The sequence below is a fragment of the Eleutherodactylus coqui genome, chromosome 2, assembly GCF_035609145.1.
Source record: "Eleutherodactylus coqui strain aEleCoq1 chromosome 2, aEleCoq1.hap1, whole genome shotgun sequence".
Taxonomy (NCBI): Eukaryota; Metazoa; Chordata; class Amphibia; order Anura; family Eleutherodactylidae; genus Eleutherodactylus; species Eleutherodactylus coqui.
The window spans coordinates 84,087,463-84,110,242 of NC_089838.1; the positions used below are offsets into that span (position 1 = coordinate 84,087,463).

The 22,780-nt window shown below is 46.8% G+C and overlaps 1 protein-coding gene across 1 annotated transcript; it reads left to right on the plus strand.

Moving 5' to 3' along the window:
* The first annotated feature begins 8,628 nt into the window (after positions 1-8,628).
* Positions 8,629-22,283, plus strand: ITFG2 (integrin alpha FG-GAP repeat containing 2). Its single transcript, XM_066591155.1, has 12 exons — positions 8,629-8,752; positions 8,829-8,924; positions 9,705-9,746; positions 10,447-10,606; positions 11,379-11,515; positions 12,046-12,191; positions 12,367-12,461; positions 13,887-13,940; positions 14,913-15,004; positions 20,597-20,714; positions 20,801-20,974; positions 22,088-22,283. Exons 1-12 carry the CDS (start codon positions 8,657-8,659, stop codon positions 22,195-22,197), a joined length of 1,320 nt encoding a protein of 439 aa, XP_066447252.1. The 5' UTR covers positions 8,629-8,656; the 3' UTR covers positions 22,198-22,283.
* The last annotated feature ends 497 nt before the right edge of the window (positions 22,284-22,780 follow it).

Genomic DNA, 22,780 nt, shown 5'->3' on the forward strand with positions numbered 1-22,780 from the left:
GAACCCGGGGTTATTCAGACCGCTACTTGTAGTCCGTAATTTACAAGAAGCCCCGGGAACGCTTCCCTTCTTGCAGTTCCAGGAGCAGCTTGTTGAGTGTCTTCTGTGTGAGACCGCCGCACCTCTGCAAGCTTGCGGAGACTCAGCGCCACTTTTTAGGCTGGGTTAACACTGGGCAGATTCCGGGCGGAAATCTCGCTGTTTGGCCCAAGCGAAGAACCTTTCTGCCGGGAATCCGCTGCTTCAGAGATTTCTGCCGGGAATCCGCTGCTTCAAAGCGCGTGGCACTTAGCAGCGGGTTTTGAAGCGGCCTGGCCGCTCGCTTCTCCGCTGCGGCCGGCGCTTCCGTACAGGAGAGCGTGGCCGCAGCGGAAGAAGCGGGACGGGTTTGCCGTCCCGTGTGGACGAGATTTCTGAGAAATCTCATCCACATGGCTGGACAAGTTCAGGATTAGCGGCCGCAGGCGGATTTGCCGCAGCGAAATCCCAGACGGAATTTCCGCGGCAAATCTTCCCAGTGTGAACCCAGCCTTACACCCCATCCCTGCCACTGAGGTCAAGAAGTACCCCACAAAAAGCATGAGAGGAGGGGGGATACCCGGTTTTATTGCCCGATGTACCCATCCCAACCAGGCCCCCTTAATTACCCATGTCTTTGAAAAAAAAACCACACAGTTCACATTGTTACTTTTATCTAATATTTAGGGGAACGCGAAAAAGAGCGCGGAGTGTGTGTGTGTGGGGGGGGGGTTATTTTTAGGGAGTCAATTTTTTTTTCTGCACAAGTGAGCAATGGGGCCTGGAATTTATTCAGTTGTGCCCTGAAATCCAACGGTGTTCCATCCATTATAGGCCTAGCCATGAGTCCTATAAGTAGATTAGGGCCACAATGGGTATGTTTCTGAACACGGAACAAATGGGGGTATCCATTTTGGGGTGAACGTCTTCATTCCTATGTACATTGTATAAAAAAGACTGTTTTTAAAATGTCAGAATTGCCAAAAAAACGAAAATCGTAATTTTTTCACTGCTTTGCTTAGATTCATTCAAATACTGTGCAGTCAAAATATGCAGTACAACCCTAGATGAATTCGTTAAGGGGTCTACTTTTCAAAGTGGGGTCATTTGTGGGGGTTCTTTATCGTTTTAGATGCTCAATGGCTCTACAAGTGGGCAATGGGGCCAGGAATTAATTCAGTTGTACCCTGAAATCCAATGGGTGTTCCTACCATTATAGGCCTTGCCATGTGTCCTGTAAGTAGATTAGGGCCACTATGGGTATGTTTCTGAATACGGCACAAACAGGGGTATCCATTTTGGGGTGAAAGTCTTCATTCATATATGTGTTGTACAAAAAAAAAGTTTTTAAATTGACACAATTGCCCAAAAAATGAAAATCGTAATTTTTTTCCTACTGCTTTGCTTAGATTTATTCAAAATTGTAGGGTGAAAATTCTCAGTAGACCCCAAGATAAATTCGTTAAGGGGTCTAGTTTTTAAAATTGGATCATTTTGGGGGTTTCTCTACGGTTTTGGCTGCTCAAGGGCTCTACAAGTGGGCAATGGGGCCTAAATCACCTTCATGCTAAATGTCTGTTCTGAAAGCCACCGTCTACTTCTTTCATTTTCGGCCCCGTTGTGCATCCAGACAAAAGATTAGGGCCACAATGGGTATGTCTCTGAACACGGGACAAACAGGGGTATCCATTTTGGGGTGCAAGTCTTCATTCATGTGTGTGCTGTACCAAAAAAGCAGTTTTTAAAACGACAGAATTGCCAAAAAAACGAAAATCACATCTTTTTCCTTTTGCTTTGCTAGAATTCATTCAAAAACTGTGGGGTCAAAATGGGCAGTACACCCCTAGATAAATTCGTTAAGGGGTCTAGTTTTCAAAATAGGGTCATTTGTGGGCGTTTTCTATGGTTTTGGTTGCTCAACAGCTCTACAAGTGGGCAATGGGGCATAAAAGGCCTTCAAGCAAAATTTGTGTTGGAAAGCCACCGACTACTCCTTTCATTTTGGGCCCCTTCGTGCATCCAAACATACGATTAGGGCCAAAATGGGTATGTCTCTAAACATGGGAGAAACAGGGTTATCCCTTTTGGGGTGCAAGTCTATATTCATGTGTGTGCTGAAGAAAAAAAGCTGCTTTTAAAATGACAGAATTGCCGAAAATCACATTTTTTTCCTTCTGCTTTGCTTGAATTCATTCAAAAACTGTGGTGTCAAAATGGTCAGTACTAGAGATGAGCGAGTGTACTCGGAAAAGCACTACTCGCTCGAGTAATTTGCTTTATCCGAGTATCGCTGTGCTCGGGTCTGAAGATTCGGGTGCCGGCACGGAGCGGGGAGCTGCAGGGGAGAGCGGGGAGGAACGGAGGTAAGATCTTTCTCTCCCTCTCTCCCACCCGCTCTCCCCTGCGACTCACCTGTCAGCCGCAGCGGCACCCGAATCTTCAGGGACGAGCACAGCGATACTCGGATAAAGCACATTACTCGAGCGAGTAGTGCTTTTCCGAGTACGCTCGCTCATCTCTAGTCAGTACACCCATAGGTAAATTCGTTAAGGGGTCTAGTTTTCAAAATGGGGTCATTTGTGGGGTTCCTTAATAGTTTTGGCCACTCAAGAGCTCTACAAGTGTGCTATGGGGCCTAAAAGGCCTTCAAGGAAAATTTCTGCTCTGAAAGCCACAGACTACTATCATTTAGGGCCCCGTTGTGCATCGAGACATAAGATTAGGGCCACAATGGGTATGTTTCTGGAAACAGGACAAATAGGGGTATCTATTTTGGGGTATCACTCCTTATTCTCATGTGCACTATAGAAACAAAATTATGTCTTTAAAATGACATATTTGCAAAAATGTGAATTTTTATTTTTTCTCTTCTAAATTGCATTAACTCCTGAAAAAAACTGTGCAGTCAAAATACTCATGACACCCCTCAGTGAATACATTAAGGGGTGTAGTTTTTAAAATGGGGTCATTTTTGGTGATATCTATCATTCTGACACCTATGAGCCTTTTTAAACTTGGCTTGTTGCAGGAAAACAAAGTGTTCCTCAAAATGCTGAAAAGTAATGTTAAAGGGGTTCTGACATGAATAATTTTTTTATGCTTTAGCAGCCATTGTTCCCTGGTCTGCCTAATGGACCCAGGGAACCCATGGGTTAATGGCTGCTAAAGCATAAAAATCTTATACTTACCTTGTCTCCTGTTGTTGTTGACATCGGGGGGTCATCTCCCGGCAGCATATTAGCACTTTCTGCTTAGGTTAAGCAGCCTGACTAGAGCCACCTGATTGGTGCACGCTGTGCAGTCACGTGGTGCCGAAGAGCCAATCAGGTGGCTCTAATCAGCAGCGCTGCTTAACCTAAGCAGAAAGTGCTAGTATGCCTCCCGGCGGGCAGTCTTCTTCCTCCAGCAGCCGCGCCGCTCCGGGATCGCGCGCATGCGCAGTGGAGAGGTGCCCTCTGACAGGAGTCAGGACGGGCTGCGTCTCCACTGCGCATGCGCAGCACTCCGGAGTTCAGCCGGACGGACGGGCAGCCCACAGCAAGCACTGCTTGTGACGTGCTTGCTGTGGCGGTCCGTCCGTTGACCTCGGAAGTGCCTGACGGACGGACCAGAGCAGGAAGCGGTCTTTTTGACCGCTCCTGCTCTGCTTTAAAGGCACAGAAGAAGATGCCGGCTGGAGGGGACATGCCTGGCGATCGGGCCAGGCCAGGCAAGGTGAGTACAATTTTTTTTTTTTCATGTCAGAACCCCTTTAAACTTGTACGTCTCCTAAATGGTTAAAAAAACACGAAAGTTTTTCAAATGTGCATCCAGAATAAAGTGAACGGATGGAAATGTATACCGTAGCAAGAATTTGTACAGTATGTTTGCACATATTTGCGTAAATACAGTTGAAAATTTGAAAAAATGACAATTTTTTCAAAATTTTCCCAATATTGGCACTTTTAATAAATATTCATGAATTCTATCAATCTATTTTTACCACCTATATGAAGTACAACATGTAGCGAAAAAGCAATGTCAGAATCACTTGGATATGTAAAGCCCTTACGGAGTTATGATATGTTAAGTCACACATGTCAGATTTTCAAAATTTGGCTCCGTCACTAAGGCGCAAACAGGCTTCGTCACTAAGGGGTTAAGCAGTAGGATCCTCCTTGGTCTTCACTCATAGAGCCCTGTTTTGTTTAGTGTTCCATCCATATAACAGTTTGAAACCATCACTCCGGATCAGTTTGAGGCCTTAGTCAGACGGGCGTTTTTTCACGCGATTTGCGGATCGCATGACGGATGCGCATTCGCAAATCGCGTGACCGATGCCCGAAAATCGCCCGAAAATCTGCTCCTAGCCGCGTTTCATTAGAAACGGGCTGGAGCTGTCCAGCGTATTCCATTCAATGGAGCCGGCAATACAGCCGACTCTATTGAAAGCAATGTGCTGCGGGCGAGTGTGGGATGAATTGTCGGGAAGGGCTTAAATATATAAGCCCTTCCCTGCAATTCATCCAGAAAAGTGTTAAAATAAAAAATATATACATACTCACCTGCTCCCGGCAACCGGAGTTCCGCGCAGCCGGCCTGCAGTGGGTGTGAAGGGGGTGTGAGTCAGACCTGCCCCCTGATTGGCTATACTTACCTATTCCTCCCCAGGCAGTCTCCTTACAGCATCTTCACCTGGCCGATCTTCTCCTGGCTCCTCCAGTCCCCCAGGTCACACCATTTCCAGCCGTCTGGATCATCTTCTTCTGGTGATGAAGCATACATTGCCAGCATTCTGCTTCCTGCAGGTCAGTGTAAGTTACGTCACTAGTGACATAGCGTTCACTGCCAAGCAGGGAATGCCGAATCCCCGGCAGCCTGTTTTAGTGCGCCTGTACAAGCGCGATGTTTCACTGCTAGTATACTATATGAAACACTAGTGGCGAGATATCGCACATGCGCACTAAAGCTGGCCACCAATGTTTCGGCATTCTCATCACTGAACACTGTGACAGCAGTAGGGTGTTCAGTGGACTCCTCGTGGGGATGAAGGAATCCCTTGCCGCGGCTGTCACAGCCGCGGCAGGAGATTGCGATGTTCTCCCTATGTTTTCAGTGGGGCGAGCACTGCTGCTGCCCCATTGGAAACAAAGGGATGAAGGGAACCCCTGCAGTGATGTGAGGCTGTTTTCACATGAAAAGGCCCGCATCCAGGGCTTTTTAGAAGGTTTGTGAGAGCGGCACCCAGCCCAATATCGCTCTCGCCAGTGTGCAGGGGCCCTGAAGCTCATGGCCTCCTTCTTAGGGCAACCACACACTTGGCTTTTTTTATCGCTGCGTTTTATTAATGCGATTGTCAGTGGGACTTTCTAATGATAAAAACGTATCGCAAGTTTGTGCTTTGCGATTTTTGTGCGATGCGTTTTTAACATTAGAATGTGCCATTTACATTTGCGTTAAAAAAAAAAGCAGCGTTAAAAAAAGCGCAAGTGTGTGGGAGCCCTTAGGCTGGGTTCACACGGGGCGGATTTTCGTCGGAAATCTCGTGGTTTGGCAGCAGCAAAAACCGCGAGATTTCCGCCGGGAGAACCGCCGCGGCGGCTTTGAAGCGGTCCGGCCGCATGCTTTTCCGTTGCGGCCGGCTCTCCCATAGAGGAGAGCGCGGCTGTAACATAAATAAATAAAAAACCGACTGTAAACAGACATGCTGCTTCTTTTGAAACCGCGGCTGCGGCGGCCGCAGCTGCGGTTTCAACCGGATTTACTGCAGCGGATTAGCTGTCCCGTGTGGACGAGGTTTCGGGGAAACCTCGTCCACATGGCTGGCTAATCCCGAGATTAGCGGCCGCGGGCGGATCTGCTGCGGCAGAACCGCGGCAAATCCGCCCTGTGTGACCCCTGCCTAAGGTGGCTCATGTGATCTCAATTCTGACCAGATCTACTTGGATGTATGTGTACTAAAACTAATCAGTTTTTTAGTCACCATAATTTCTGTGTGATGGACTCCACCCTACAAGCTCTTTAGAGGGGGGCACAGGTAGTCCTACCATGATTACTGCTGATGATCAAACAGCTCCTGTGACACAGTCATTAGGCTGGATTCACATGAACGTATATCGGCTCGGTTTTCACGCTGAGCTGATATACGTCGTCCTCATCTGCAGGGGGGGGGGGGATGGAAGAGCCAGGAGCAGGAACTGAGCTCCCGCCCCCTCTGCCTCCTCTCCGCTCCTCTGCGCTATTTGCAATGGGGAGAGGTGGCCCCGCCCCCGTTCATTGCAAATAGTGCAGAGGGACGGAGAGGGGGTGGAGAGGAGGCAGATAGGGGGCGGGAGCTCAGTTCCTGCTCCTGGCTCTTCCATCCCCCCCCCCCTCAGATGAGGACGACATATCGGCTCGGCGTGAAAACCGAGCCGATATACGTTCATGGGAATCCACCCTAATGCTGTATTGATGCATCATGGGACTGATAGCGCAGAATGTTGAAAGTGAAAGTAAAATTCTGGTAGAACATCAGTAACAAATGTGCCCCATTGACTTTAATTAGTGCTCTCATAATAAATCAGCCCCTTAGTGTATTCACGCCGGCCGATATACGGTGTCCATCTTTGCAGGGGGAAGCTGGAAGAGCCAGGAGCAGTGCTCTGAGCTCCCACCCCCTCTCTGCCAACTCTCCACCCCTTCTCCGCCCCTCGGCACTATTTGCAATGAGGGAAGACGGGATGGGGGCAGAGCTAATTCCACAAAACTTAGTCTCGCCCCCATCCTGCCTCCTTTCATTGCAAATAGTGCAGAGGGGGTGGATAGGAGGCAGAGAGGGGGCGGGAGCTCAGTTCCTGCTCCTGGCCCTTCCAGCCTCCCCCCCTGCAGAGAGAGACGCCGGCCGATATACAGTCGTCTGCAGCCGCCCTTAATCTGTAAAGAAAAAAGTCCTGACCGCTTCCTTTTAGGGCTCCTTCACACTGGCAATAGCGATTTTGCCATGAGAAAATTGCTGCGAAAATCGTGTCTTTTCCCCCCACGATTCTTGACCGCCAGCGCTGATTTTTCTTGTAATTTTGTAGAGTTTTTTTAACGCGAAAGTCAACAGGAGTATCTAATGTTAAAAACGCATGAAAATCGCTAGTTTGTGCTTTGCGATGCGATAAAAAGGAGGCTCCATAGGAAAAACCTGGGAGATTAAAAAAAGCAAAATGCAGAAAGATGAAACATGCTGCGATTTTTTTTTACGTAACGTCGCATGAGTGAAAACAACGCAAATGTAGGGAAACCATTGAAAATCCTGGGTTTCATATTTGTGCGTTTTTACTTACTCTTGCATCACATGATTTTATCGCAAGTGTGAAGGCCACCTTTGGGCTTATTCAGACGACCGTATACCGGCCGGGTTTTCACGCCCAGCCGATATATGGCGTCTGTCTGCAGGGGGAGGAGGCTGGAAGAGCCGGGAGCAGTGCTCTGCGCTCTGGCCCCTCTCTGCCTCCTCTCCACCCCCCTGCACTAGTTGCAATGAGAGGAGGCGGGGCTAAATACAGGAATTAGCTCCACCCCATCCCGCCTCCCCTCATTGCAAATAGTGCAGAGGGGCGGAGAGGGGGCGGGAGCTCAGAGCACTGCTCCCGGCTCTTCCAGCCTCCTCCTGCAGAGAGAGATGCTGTATATAGGCTGGCGTGAATACCCGGCCGATATACGGGCGTCTGAATAAGCTCTTACTTAAAAGGCACCTTAGGCAAAAAAAAACAAAAGCATTGTTCTCTGCCTGCCCCCTCAGCGGATTGTCGGTCACACTCTGGGGGTCTCCTCGGTGTATTCTAGTCACTTCTCTGCACTGCAGCCCCCTGTCAGCCACCACTTGGGTAGTAAGATTTTTTTCTTCCACTTTCAAGCAATCCCATGATGCATCAGCCCTACATTAGGCCGGTTTCACATGACCGGATTCCTATTGCGGAATCCACGGTTGGCACCCGCACCAAGTCGCACGCATTGAGAGGCATGTAGTTTGGCTTTTTCCTTCACACTCACGGACACGAACTGCGTATTCCATGTGCGGAGGAAAAATTGCAGCATGCTCTACGTTGTTGCAGACGGCCTCCATTGAAGTCAATAGAGGCCCTCCAACCCACAACCTATATGCCATTGACATTACATATGGGCGCGGGTACCCATGTCATCGCCTGGCAACAGTGCTGGGAATGCAAATATTTTTTTTAAACTGTACTGCGCTTGACCGACTGTGAGCCTCCGCAGTCATCCGCATTACAGATTCTGTGGGTGCGCGGGGTCGCCAGCCTGACTTCGCTCCGATCATGGCCTTCAATAGTCACCTTATTAAGCTACAACCCATAAGTGTACAGACATGGGGGGTGAGCTGTGATCTCCTCTATTATAACTGTGATTATTATGACTGTCTGATGGGGGAAAAGTCTGGGAGCTTCAGGCAGAATAAGTCCCCAGGGTTTCACTAGCCCACTTCTATAAAGTGGGGGGAGTACCTGCATGATGGACAGATAAGAACAAATCCCAAGCGCAGCCCTTTGACTGCCTCCGGCCTCTAGGTGAGCAGCAGCTGCCGCCTGCCCCTTCTCTCCCTGGGTGTCGCGCGGCTGCCGGCGTGACGTCACCAGTAGGCGTGGCTTCGCTGCGGGCGCCGGACGCGGTGATGCGCTCGCTCAGCTACGTGCAGCGGGCCGTGCTGGAGTTCAGCGGGTCGCTCTTCCCGCACGCCTTGTGCCTTGGGGACGCGGACAACGACTCGGTAATGACGGGGAGCTCGGGGTGGCGGGGCCGTGCGGGGGTCAGGCAGTGACCGCCCTGTGTTTGTGTCTCCGCAGCTGAATGAGTTGGTCCTGGGAGACACCAGCGGGCGGCTGCACGTCTACAAGAATGACCACAGCAAGCCCTGGCTGAGCCGCAGCTGCTCCGGCATGGTGAGGGGCGTGACTAGTGGGGGGGATAACCTGCAGGGTAAAGTATGGAGGCCTGGGCTTCTGAGACTCACAATTGGCCTGAGAGGTATCCCATCTATCAGGTTTGGTTTCTGTGAGGCCGCTCTCACACATGGACCCCACAAAGTGCAGCGACTGCAAACGTGGTGTTTTGCCGCGATTTTACTCTGACTTTTGGCCGCAGCTGTTTTAGCGCACCCGATCCTTGTGATGGGGATGAGGGGCGCTGAACGGACAAGTAGAACAGACTCCACTCGAAAATCGCAGCGCTGGAAAGCCCCGTCCAGCGCTGCGATCAAATGCATGTCTGTGAGGCCGCATTGACTTCAATGGGAGCCGTATACTGCGATTAACAAACTGTCGCAGTAAATAGCGCCCGTGTGAGAGAGGCCTCAGGCTGCCGTCACATCTGCATGTGGTATGAGGGCAAGAAAGGGGAATGCCCTGGGTGATGGGTGGGTGTATGACGGTCCCCATTGACTGACATGGGGGTCCTTCTGGCTCCTGATCAGCTGTGCATGCAGGACCATCTCTAACAGTATTCTGTGCTGGATGTAACCTGGTGTATGTCTGTGCCATGTAGCAAGTGAAGGCGGATGATGCCCCCTAGTGGTGGCAGTGTAAGAATAACTAGCGGCAGAACATCTGCACTGGGTACTGACCCCTAATGTAACACACAACGGGTTTACTGACCAAGTAAGTTAGACTTTGTCTAAAATCAGAGCTCCTGTGTAGACGTGACGTTCTGCTTGTGTCTTACAGCTCACCTGTGTAGGTGTTGGTGATGTTTGCAATAAAGGGAAGGTAGGTGCAGATATTATGGAAATGTGATTTATTACGACTAGGGGGTTTTCCAACGCTAAGCTTAATCTAATACTTACAGGCTTGAAGCCCCCACGCCGACCCCCGTGTAGTGGCCGGTGCTTGTAACTGCAGGCTGGGGGCTCATTGAAATCAACGCACAGTTACATGCGTCGGCCACTACACAGAGGTCGGCGCAGAGAGTTCCACTCCGACCTCTGTGTATTTGTGGCACTGACAGCATGTGCCCGCTAAGCTAATGGGTCGGGGTCCTGAGCGACGGGCCCCAGCCGATCAACTAGTGATGACTTAGTCTGAGGATACCTCATCAGTAGTATTCTCCACCTTAACTCTTTCCAATCCACTGTCTGACATCTTCCAACATTCTGATTGAAGGCTGTACAGCTCCGATGTCAGAAGACGTCCGGCAGGGTATTCTTACTGTAGGTTACTGGCCGCTCTGTTGTCGGGGGCCTCTCCAGCATGTCCCATACCGCAGTACTGGCTCTAGCCAGCAGATGGCGCCATTATAAAATGGCAGAAAAAGAAAGCCCTCCAGGAAACCATGAATCCAAAAATGGATTGCAAAGGGTTAATGCTCACGGTACACGCTATGCAGTAACATTTGAACTCTTTTCTTTATCTTCTAAATGGTGATTTATGAGCAGTACTAGGAATCATTTTTTTTCCCTCGTTTTGGCAGAATTTTGTGGTGGCCGTCAGTGCAGAGGGTTGGTTTCATCTCTTTGATTTGAGCTCGAAATTGGATGTCCCAGGTGACCTTACATTGGGAGAGGAACAGAAAGCAACTTACACCCAGCATTTACCGGCAAATACTAAGCTTGTCCTGATCAGTGATATAGGTAAGACCAAACAGCAGGGGATACAGGCTTATTACGCCTTTTATTCCATCTGTGGATGATACGATTCTCATAGAAGCTGGCAGACAGCTGGGGGGTTATGCTTTAAAATCCATATTCCTTATATAACTCCCCTAAAGGCATGAGCTGTTACCACCCAGTCACCATGTAAGGTAAAGCCTCTTGAGTGGCAATGAGGGCTATATCCTTAGTATATTGCACAAGAAATATGTGGACCTGATGTAAATTATAGGGTATCTGTCATGTGACAACCATCTTCTAACTGCCCAACAATAGACGGATGCTCTGTGGATCCTTCAGGTGCTTAATGTTGTCTAAGCTCCTGGTGCTCGTGAAGACCCGCCTGACACTGAGAAGCATCAAGAGCTTGCTTTCTCTGCAGAGTAGCTGTTGGATTTTGTACTAGGAAGTAAAGGCTTGGGGCAGCTTCTAGAGATTTGCTAAACAGAAGACAAACCAAATGTCGTCTTGGGAAGATTCTTGGAACTTGTGTAGAAGCCGTCACTCCTTGGCTGAAATATATACAAGTGTTTACTTTCCAAGAGATCATAGGGAATTGGGCATGCAAGGTTGGTATAGCTGTCACTGGACGGAATCTGAGGAGTTCAGGACTAAATGATGGAACAGAAGTCTGTTGTCAAACCGAGCGAGAAGTTCTCTATGAAGGCCCCCTGGTAGGGACATATCTAATACCTTTTTTTTCATACCTACAAGACCACGTCTCTAACATCCTGCATTCAATTTTCCATGTCAGATGGAGATGGCCGCTGTGAGTTAGTTCTAGGCTACACAGACCGTGTAGTCCGAGCCTTTCGCTGGGAGAGTCCTCCAGAATCTGATCTGGCGTGTGGGCAGCTCGTTCCCCTAAAGAAATGGTTGCTGGAGGGTCAGGTAAAGTACAATGTATAATACCAAGACTAATCGGCATATATCACTGGTGACTGTATTGTATTGCTTAACGTATATAGTGCCAACAGATAACGCATACAGTATATGTATATAAGCTTGTGTGCTGTTTTAGGTAATAGCCCAGAGGACCTGGCAGTATAACATGCCAGTCATAAGTGACCCTCTGCTCCTAGGACAAGTTTTGAAGTTAGACCTGGGGGATGCAGGGTTATAGCTGGTGCCCTCTATTGGCAAACTGTGGCAAAACATTGCAAAGTGCACTTCTCTGACTATCCCATTCACACTGCATTGGTGGCCTGGCACTTCATGCTGCTCAGAACTGAGATCATATGACCATCTGAGGAAAAGGGGCAGGGAGTTTGGACAGAAGGAAACAACTAACCAATGTATCACTAGCTGACTTGTATATACTGGGAAGAGCTATATCATGAATTTAAAAGTAACTACAATGAATTCTTTATTGGGACTTCTGTTATTACCTGCACATTGGTTTGTACGTTTCTCCACTGCAGGTTGACAGTCTCTCAGTAAACCCTGGTGCAGATGGCACACCGGAGTTAATGGTTTCCCAGCCTGGATGTGGATATGCAATTCTCCGATGTACCTGGGGCGATGAGTCCATCCTAGGATCAGAGGGATCAGGTGCTGCTGAGGCAAGGTGAGGAGGTCTTACGAAGCCCCAGAGCTCAATGGAAGGAGAAATCGGTAAATCGATAAATCTATGATTGCATCTAATGGTAAATATGCTTCCAGGTGAAATGTGTATTATAGTAAAATATTCGCAATACTAAAGTCTAAACTTAATTTTCTCACAACTTGATTCCATTGAATAGAGAGACTTCTGCTCGAGATGTCATCCTTCATCAAACTTCTGGCCGGATACATAATAAAAATGTTTCTACACATCTGATGGGAAACATCAAACAAGGTGAGGGTTTCTTTCCTGAAGTGCTTGTACTCAATGCTGTGAAGGCCAGCTTTTTAGCTCTGGTCCAAATGTTCAACACTACAACTATAAACTAAAAGGCTGGTACTTAATGACATTTAACGATGCAGCAACAAGATCTCTGGGAATCTCCCCCCTTCCCCTTCCTTCTCCTCCGTACCAGCGTAATGAAACGTCCAATCCCCTTTTGGTGATCAGGCCAAGCGATGGCAACTGTCTGGAAGGGACTCGTTCAGGTCTATGGGACTTGCAGGCATGGCCATATCCCCACTTCATCCACTCCACCCAGAGGTGCAACAATTGGACACTTATGGCATATTCTTTGCGTTTGCTCTAGATGTCTGGTATTAATCACGGTGGGGTACTCCTATGGCTGCCTGTCCACGGGCGAGTTTGAATTGCGTTCCCCGCATCAATAATCCGGCCGCAGGGGGACGTAGTGAAAGCTCGCCATAGCGTTACTATGGAGAGCGCTGCCGCCCTGTCCACGAGCTGAGAATCATTGCGATTCTCTGCTCGCGTCTGGCAAATCGCAGTATGCTGCGATTTGCCGCAATTCTCCTGCGGTCAGCCTATCTGTCAGATAGGCTGACCGCGGAGATCCATTTGCTGGCGGCGGCTCCCGTGGCAGAGATCCACAACGGCCGCGGACAGGCAGCCTACTTCAGGCACAATTGATTTTGATGGTCTTGCTCCATAGTTTGTGTGTAGGGGTATTTAGAAACTCAAATTTGAAAGAGTATTTATCAGCATTCCTGTTATGTCCGGTTGATGTGGAATAATTCTGGAGCACCTTTTCATCAACTCTGGATTGTGCTTTTCCTCTGTTGTTCCTCCTCAGAATGTATGAATGAGTTGACAACTGAGATACCTTGTCACTGAAACGTGTCCTCTTATGCCGACCCTGCCCACTCAGTACTGACTGTGTTGGGTTGTGTATGGATGTACCCTGTGAGAAAGTGGCATGGTAACGCCCCGTGGTCAATGTGTCCGTACAATTCCAGGTGGCATACCAGAGGAACAGCTCAATGCGCAGTACTAAGGAATGATGCTTGGGAATTATTTTATGGGGCATACAAATAAAACATGGTGGAGTGACTGATCCTGTTTAACATCATACATTCTGCCAGATGTGTCTGACAACCATTTACTGTTACCTTATGGCAGTAAACACACGTGTAGAACTTTATATATTTAGTAAAAAAAAAAAAAAAACAATGAAAATCCCTGGTGAGAGTAGTGCACTCAATATATGTGGAATTAAAACAGATATCCTAGAATTGGCTAGCTACTCAATGTTCTTGGACATAAATGTATCATTTTGACATGAAAAGAACTTGTATGTATAGAAAAGCCCATTATAACAGGAATATGTATAACCTCTTCAAAACTTTATTTCTATCTTAGGACCTGGTGTTGGAAACCGAGAACCTGGTCTGTTTGCGCTGTGCACCCTGGATGGTGAGGAGTTTTTATTTATTTATTTTTTCTTACTGCTTATAAAAGTTGTAGTTTGTAAACCCCCCCCCCCAAAATTTTTCTCGATTGAAGCTGTGGGAGAAACCTCTGCTGCTAGTAAAAGGTTTTATTTGACCTGCTCTGGTTAATAGAGGAGCTTCAAGGGGGGGTTTGTTTTTAATAAATAGTCTCCATAGGGCATATGGACAGAGGTTGTCCTACAGAGACAACATTGTTAACATGTAGTACCGCTCTCTACAAGTAGTTTGGAGGATGGATATGTATTGGAGCTCATCCTGGTGTTCCATACCGAAAGTCATCTTTATGCCTTAGAATTCACACCACCCGGGTAGAAGAGCTGGTTATACATCTTAGGCTAGTTTCACTCGGGTGAATCGCGGCAATAGCACATTTGTGTGCTTGAGATGTTTGAGCGCCAGCAATGCTTTTTCTGCAAATCTCACATTGCTGCCACTTTTGTGATTTTTGTGATAATTTTTTTTTTTTCTTGCATAAAAGACAATAGGAGTTGCTAATGTTAATAACTCCTCGCATCACACGAACATCACATATATTTTGGAGTCCCCATAAGAAAACATGGGCGACTTATCGTAGCAAGATGACACATGACGCAATTTGTTTAGTTTTATTTTTATGCCACACCACATGAGTGAAAACATTGCAGATGTGAATGAAACCATTGAAAAGCATGGGGTTTGTAATTTTTTTTTTTTTTTTTTGTGCGAAAATCATACTCTCATCCTGGGGGTAGTCAGCATGCATGTTATGGGGGGGGAGTTAGACGACAGCAATCTCCCCTGTCTTGTATATGGCAATTTAAGAGCCACGATGCAGCATGCTCAAATGTCACAGCTTTTTATTTTGCTGTGTTTTGTGAGAATGTGATTTGGTTCAGCCCGGCCGACAATTTAATGGCTGATTTTATATCTAATAACTTTTTTTCTCCATCTCTAGGAACACTAAAGCTCATGCAGGGATCTGACCGGCTCTTGTGGTCAGTTCAGGTGGATCATCAGCTCTTTGCTTTGGAGAAACTTGATGTGACGGTGAGCCAGTGCCTATATTGTGCAGAATGTTCTGCTCAATGGCAGTCACGACTTTATTTCCACTTGGTAGAGATGCACCCCTACAGATCAATATGTGAAGAGTGCGGGGGGTAAAACTAAACACGCATGCAGATATGTTGTAGTACTTAAAATCCCAGAACACTTTTTTATTTTTATTTATTATTTTTTCCACCAGAGCTGCATTAAAGTGATATTCCCATCGGAGACTTTCATGAAATTCTGATAGGTGCAGTTCCCATCACTGAGACTTCTAGTTCTGGCCCCCTACTACCCCCAACCCAACTGAATGCAATATAGGACCCTAACAAACAAAGGTTCTATGTCTTGTTCGCACGGCAGGATGTGAACAATAGCGAGGAGCTTGCTGGCGTCCTAATGCCACTGGTAGACCAAAGGCTATAAGGGCGCTGAAAGCGTAAAGTAGAAGTGCAAAACTATCTAGGACTTGGGCGCAAACCACAAACGCAAGGCAGACATGAGGGTAAAGGATGGTGAAATTAACTTGTCTGCCTTCTGTGTGTGCTTTGCACTTAAGGGCTTCTTCACATGACCGTATCTGCACATGTAAACTATAAGCGCAGCAATACACAGAGAATAGAACCCGTTGATATCAATGGATTCGTTCCCATGAGCAAAAAATAGGTGCTGATATATTTTCATGCACATTTGTGCACCAAGGGTCTCAAGTCTACGAGGTGCATAAATACATCCTCAACATGCACGCACATCTTGACCTCATTAAGCTAAATGGCCTTTTAATGACAAGGAAGGGATGTGTTGTGCATGCGTGTCAACAAACGCTGCTTTAGCAAAAAGTATAGTGCTATATGCAGACATGCGCACAAATGTACCTTATCAAACCTCCCTATTGCGCAAATGCGTTGCGCTGAGGCGAATGTATTTGCACTTATGCTCATGTGAAGTCCTAGAGTTTTATTTCTTTTTTCTCTACTTTTAATTCAGCTGAATGCAGTGGCTGGGATTCACAGAAATGTATACGCTGTTTTCAGAGCTCCTATAAAACTCAATGGGAGTTACTGAAACTGTATAGCAAACCTTGCTGTGCTGTTTCTGTAAGGTCCGACCACCAGGGCACTTGGAACTAGAGATGGGTGCAAGCTCCAGGGGAGAGACTTGCACCGGTCAGACTTTCATGGCATATCCTTTGGATATGCCCTCTAATACCCCTAATTCCTTTCTGCAAAAAGTGACATGCACATAGATCATCGATGGCAGGCGATATCTATATAATGCCATGCATGTGCACCATTGTGATCACACCAGCTTGAGAGTTACACTCCTGCATTAACAGCTTGGGTCAGAGAAAACGCACATCCCAGCCATTTTAAGCCCTAAGGAACAGCAATCCGTTCATCTTGAAATGCAGACAAGGGGAGGGTTTCACTTTATTACATGCCCTGGAATGAATTGCCAGAGCTGATGGTTATGTATTGATATTTGGGGGTCTAATATTGGCCTAATCGGCTGCCTAGGCATACCTTAAAGGGGTTGTCTCACGAAAGCAAGTGGGGTTATACACTTCTGTATGGCCATATTAATGCACTTTGTAATATACATCGTGCATTAAATATGAGCCATACAGAAGTTATTCACTTACCTGCTCCGTTGCTGGCGTCCCCGTTGCCATGGCTCCGTCTAACTTCGGTGTCTTCTTGCTTTTCTAGACACGCTTGCGCAGATCTATCTTCTCCATTCGGCTCGTCTCGGCATTTTGGCTCTGCCCCCTTGTACGCGTCATCGCGAAGCTCCGCCCCCGTCACGTGCCGATTCCAGCCTCTGATTGGCTGGAATCGGCACATGTGACGGGGGCGGAGCTTCGCAATGACGCGTACAAGGGGGCGGAGCCAAAATGCTGGTGATGCCGAGACGAGCCGAATGGAGAAGATAGATCTGCGCAAGCGCGTCTAAAAAAGCAAGAAGACACCGAAGTTAGACGGAGCCATGGCAACGGGGACGCCAGCAACGGAGCAAGTAAGTGAATAACTTCTGTATGGCTCATATTTAATGCACGATGTGCATTAATATGGACATACAGAAGTGCTTAACCCCACTTGCTTTCGCGAGACAACCCCTTTAAGTGTGTAATACCATTGCACGGTTTGCAGGTAGTTTCCATGGAAACTCGTCAGCCTTCTGTGTTGTAAATTTGCACATAAGATATAATGGTAGGAACTACAACTATTTCATGCGACTGCAGACTATTTTCTTATGAGCTCCGGTTCCTAGAAGCACCTTCCACCCACCTCGGCTGCAGGCACCGGCCTCCCCTCCTCTCTCTGCTATTGCCCTAAAAGCTCCTCTGCTATTTAGTAGCGAGAAATGCAACATTCAGGAGACAAGGTTGCATTTTGGTGTAGAGAGTTTAGACACCGCTGATTGATATTTGATGGTTGCTTAGAGTAAGGAAAGGAGCTAATAGTAATCAACAAAGTAGATACGGGTACAGCAACCTCGTTTGACGCAACCTTGTTTGAGGCTGGTGGTTCAGGTGCGTGCAGGCAATCCATTTAGTGCAGTGAAATTACCCTCACTGCTGTCCTTGCTGCATACGCCAGCCTGTGAGGACTGAGAAACTGGTTTCCAGCACAGGGAGAATTGGCATGGATGGTATAAGAATATCTAAACCCAACCGCGCATGCTCAACCACTGGAACAAAACTACTGGAGGTTGTGTCCAGTTGCAATGAGAGATTAACTATCATTGTCTGGGATTTTTTTCCAGGGGCAATTTATTAAAAAATTGTTCAACTTAAAAAAAATAAATAAATTTTAAAAAATGTGTACCGGGAACTTTCATTTTACACATATGACTAATTGAGCCATCAAAGATATTTTGGGAATACTGCTTGGAAGGGGTATTCCAATTTCAGCAAAAAAAAGAAAAAAAATAACTATATAGATAAGGTGTGTGTGTGATATATATTTATAAATATTTTTTATTTATTTATTTTTTCCTTCAATGTACTTTCTGTATCAACACTTCTACTTGTAGGTGTTCAATGGAAACTATCATCTACTTACCGTGGGTAAAAATCTTCCCTGCCATATTATGGATCAGTGAAGGTTTATTAACCATAATGACTTTCTAGAATATACATGTGGAACTAAAATTTCTGTATCTTGTTTCTGATTTACAGAGGTATAGATAAATGCTCTCTAAACAGCTGATGCACATGCTGTATGAAGAGAGGTCGCCCCATGACCTCTCTTCATACAGCATCGGCGTCAGCTGTTTCTTACAGCTGACACCTGTGGGCAATAGCTGCAATCGTCCGTGCAGGCGATTGCGGCTATTAACCCTTTAAATGCCAATGTCAATTCTGACAGCGGCATGTAAATTCCCCGAATGATGGCTGGGAAGCCGTGCTGGTGTAATGGCAGCCATGGTCCTTCTGAAAGGTCCCAGGGCTACCTTGAGAGACTGCCCATCAAGCCATTCCCGTGTCCCGTGGGGTGGCTTGATAGGCTGCCTGTCAGAATGCAGTATGAGGTAATGCTATAGCATATCCATATATATAGCATACATATCCATAGCAGTATGATGTAATGTAAGCATATCCCCTCTGCTTAAAAAAACAACCCTGGACCCAACTGATGCTGCCAACTACCGACCCATCTCAAACCTCCCCTTCATCTCCAAATTACTGGAACGCCTGGTCTACTCCCGCCTCACACGCTTTCTCTGACAACTCACTCCTCGACCCCCTCCAGACTGGTTTCCTCTCTACACTCGACCGAAACTGCCCTTACAAAAGTAACAAATGACCTGATGACTGCAAAGTCGAGAGGTGATTACTCCCTACTAATCCTCCTTGACCTGTCTGCTGCATTTGACACTGTCGACCATAACCTCCTTCTCACTATGCTCCGCTCTATTGGTCTAAAGGACACTGCTCTCTCCTGGTTCTCTTCCTACCGCTCTTTCAGTGTTTCCTTTGCTGGTTCTATCTCCGCTCCACTTCCTCTTGCTGTTGGGGTACCCCAGGGCTCGGTCCTTGGTCCTCTTATCTATCTATACTGCCCCAATTGGACAAACCATCCACAGATTTGGCCTCCAATACCATCTCTACACTGAGGACACCCAACTATACACCTCCTCTCGTGAGATCTCTGGACCATTCCTCCAAAATATCACCGACTGTCTGTCCGCTGTCTCTAACACTATGTCTTCTCTTTTTCTCAAACTAAACCTCTCTAAAACTGACCTCCTTGTCTTTCCACCTTCTAACCGACCTCACCAACATCTCGATTCCAGTGTCTGGCACCATCATAACCCCCAGACGGCATGCCCGATGCCTTTGGGTCACACTGAACTCTGACCTCTCCTTTGCCCCTCATATCCAATCTCTGGCCCAAACATGCCACATGCACCTCAGAATTATTGCTAAAATACGTCCGTTCCTAACCACGGATACGCTAAAGACACTCGTGGTCACCTTCATCCACTCCCGGCTTGACTACTGCAACTCGCTACTCATTGGCCTCCCCCGCACTAGACTCGCTCCGCTCCAATCTATACTAAATGCAGCAGCTAGACTCATTTTTCTATCCAGTCGTTACTCAGACGCCTCTGCATTATGCCAGTCGCTGCATTGGCTGCCCATTCACTGCGGAACTAAATTTAAACTCCTCTACCTCACTCACAAAGCTCTGCATGGCGCTGCGCCACCATACATCGCCTCCCTACTGTCAGTACACCACCCAGCCCGCTCACTCCAATCAGCTAACACACTCAGACTAAACACCCCTGTAATACGAACCTCACATGCTCGCCTACGGGACTTCACCAGAGCAGCACCCATCCTCTGGAACGCTCTACCCCAAGGCATCCGGACAATTCCCGATGCACAAAATTTCAGACATGCCTTAAAAATGCACCTCTTCAGGGAAGCTTACCAAATCTCCTGACCTAGTCCCTCGCCCCTCCCTATGGTGCTCCACCCAGTTTGCCTTCTAATAATTGATCTACACATGAAATTTCCTATTGGCTGTGTTCTCCCACCCCCTGCACCTCCTGTACCACCCTCAACCCATTTGTGTCTAACCCAATGTACCTCACATTGTAATTGTTGTATTGTTTTGCATTTATTCATGCCTGAAAGCGCTGCAGAATAAGTTGGCGCTATACAAATAAAGATTATTTATTATTATTATCATCATCATCATACTGCAGGAGCGATCAAAGCATCGCATATTGTAGTTCCCCTGGGGGGCTTAAAAGAAAAGTTGAAAAAAGATCAATAACGTTTTATTAATTGTAAAAAAATAAGTTTAAATCACCCCCCCTTTGCCATATCTATAATAAAAAATCTGAGTCATAAAAGACTTGATATGGTACATTAAGTAGTACCACTGAAAAATACGGTCCGCAAAAAACATGCTTTCATACAGCGATGTCGATAAATAAATGAAGTTACGATTTAAAAAAAATATTTTTTTTAAGAACAAACTGGCATCATTCAGAGTTGTTGAATCAGTAGTTCAATCTCTCTACGTATTCCGGAGTACAGGGGAAACCAATTGAAAGCAACCACTTGCTTCTCTGTTTCAGGGTAATGGACAAGAAGAAGTTGTGGCCTGTGCATGGGATGGGCAGACATACATCATCGATCACAACCGCACAGTCCTTCGCTTCCAAGTTGATGAGAATGTCAGTGCTTTCTGTGCTGGTAAGTAAACTGATAGGTATTGCAGACACATTACTGTGTAGTTGAATCGTCATCTTACTATAAATTATTTTTTATCTTCCCATTAGGACTTTATGCCTGCAGGGGAAACCAGAATAGTCCATGTTTGGTTTATGTCGGGTTTAGTCAGAAAATTTATGTATATTGGTCCATAACTCTTGAGAGAATAGAATCCTCCAACCTTCTGCGTGTATTGGATGGAAATGAGGAATTTGCATCCCTGCTTAGTAAATTGAATATAGGTACGTGCATTTCTGTGGTGTATAACAAAATATCTTCTGTCTAAATCACTCCTTTAACCCCCTAGAGCTAAAAGGCATACATGTATGCTCCAGTGGAAGGGCATGTATGGAGTAGGCTCAGGAGATAAGCCTGCTGCATACACAGCGGATGTCGGCTGCTTTGACAGCGAACACCTGCCCATAACAGCCGCATTCTGAGATGTTTACAGCTGCAATTGGAAACAATTCAGATGCTGCTTTTAAATCTAACAGCAGCATTTAAATGACCCAAAAAGTCCCCTTTTTTCTGAACAGCCACCCCACGAAGGAGATTGCAGGGGGAGGGGGTGCCAGTCGGGTGTTATGACAACCCAGGGCGTTATAGAGACCCCCAGAACTGCCATATATTTTTGCCAAATAAGACGAGCCTGTAGCTTATCTTTTAAAATACTTTCAGAAATACAATATACTTCAATATTGAAGTATTACAGTATATTGTATAACCGATCAGACAATGGTCAGTTCAAGTTCCTTGTGGGGACTAAAAGAAAATGTATTGCTTTAGGCCTCATGTCCACGGGGAAAATTAGGCCCGCTACGAATTCTCCATGGATAATCCGCAGCGGGTCCCTTCTGCCCCACGGACATGAGCGCTGAAATTAGAATAAACTCACCTGCTGCGGGCCGTGCGTGTCTTCCCTTCTTCGCGGCCGGATCTTCTTTCTTCAGCCCGGCGGATGTGCTCGGTGCGCCGGTTGCGTTCCGGGAACATCCGCTGGGCCGAAGCAAGAAGATCCGGCCAGGAAGAAGGGAAGACACGCACGGCCCGCAGCAGGTGAGTATATTCTGATTTTAGGTCTCCCACGGATCCGGACGGCTTCAATAGAAGCCTGCAGGAGCCCGCACCTAAATGGAGCATGGTCCGGATTTTTTCCTGCACGCGGATCTGCGCCTGAAGGGAAAAATTTAACTACCTGCGGGTGTCTAATGCATCCCTATGGGGCGTGGATCCGCGTGCAGGAAAAACGCTGCGGATTTTAAATTAGAATTTGCAAGTGGACATGGGGCCTTATATTACAAAAAATAGGAAAATATCATTATATATTCATAAATTGTTATTGTTTTGTGTTTCAGATGTGAACGACGCTTCAGCTGTACGTGATCTTATCCATCAAACCTTCTATTCTACTGGAAACCATAAGGACTCTTCTGAAAAGGAGGCAACAGAGACAATAGGACTTTAATCTCTGCGACACTGACCTCTAAAAGCAACATTAAGTTGCCATACACTGCGTGCCTTTTCTACTGCAATACAATGATATGAAATCCATTGCAATGACTTCGGATCCATTATATTTGACTTATGCTTAAAAGGAGTGTCCAGCTTACTGACTCTTTAAAATTAGATCCAAATGAGTTAAAATAATATAGTACTTGCCCATTCTTGGCACTGGCAATCCACCGCTGCAGCGTTGTGATCCTCTTAGTCTGTGACAGCAGAAGACAGCTGATTGCTGTGTGCTATTCAGTCTGCAGCATCACCCTTCCAAACGCCTGGCATCATGGCACCCTGGATGTAAGCGCTGATGCCAGGAGAACAGGCAGTGATGCTGCAGCCTCTGATTGGCAGGCAGCAGTCATGTGACATCTGGTGTGAACACAGATCGGAGGATTGTTGGGCTGCAGCACTGGATTGCTGGGGCTGAGGATGGGTAAGTCAAGTTGATTTTTAACTCCTTTTGATCTACTTTTAAAGGGCTTTAAGAGATGTATATTCTACGCTCTGTCATATAAGGCATTCATATAGACATATACCTTTCCTGCTAG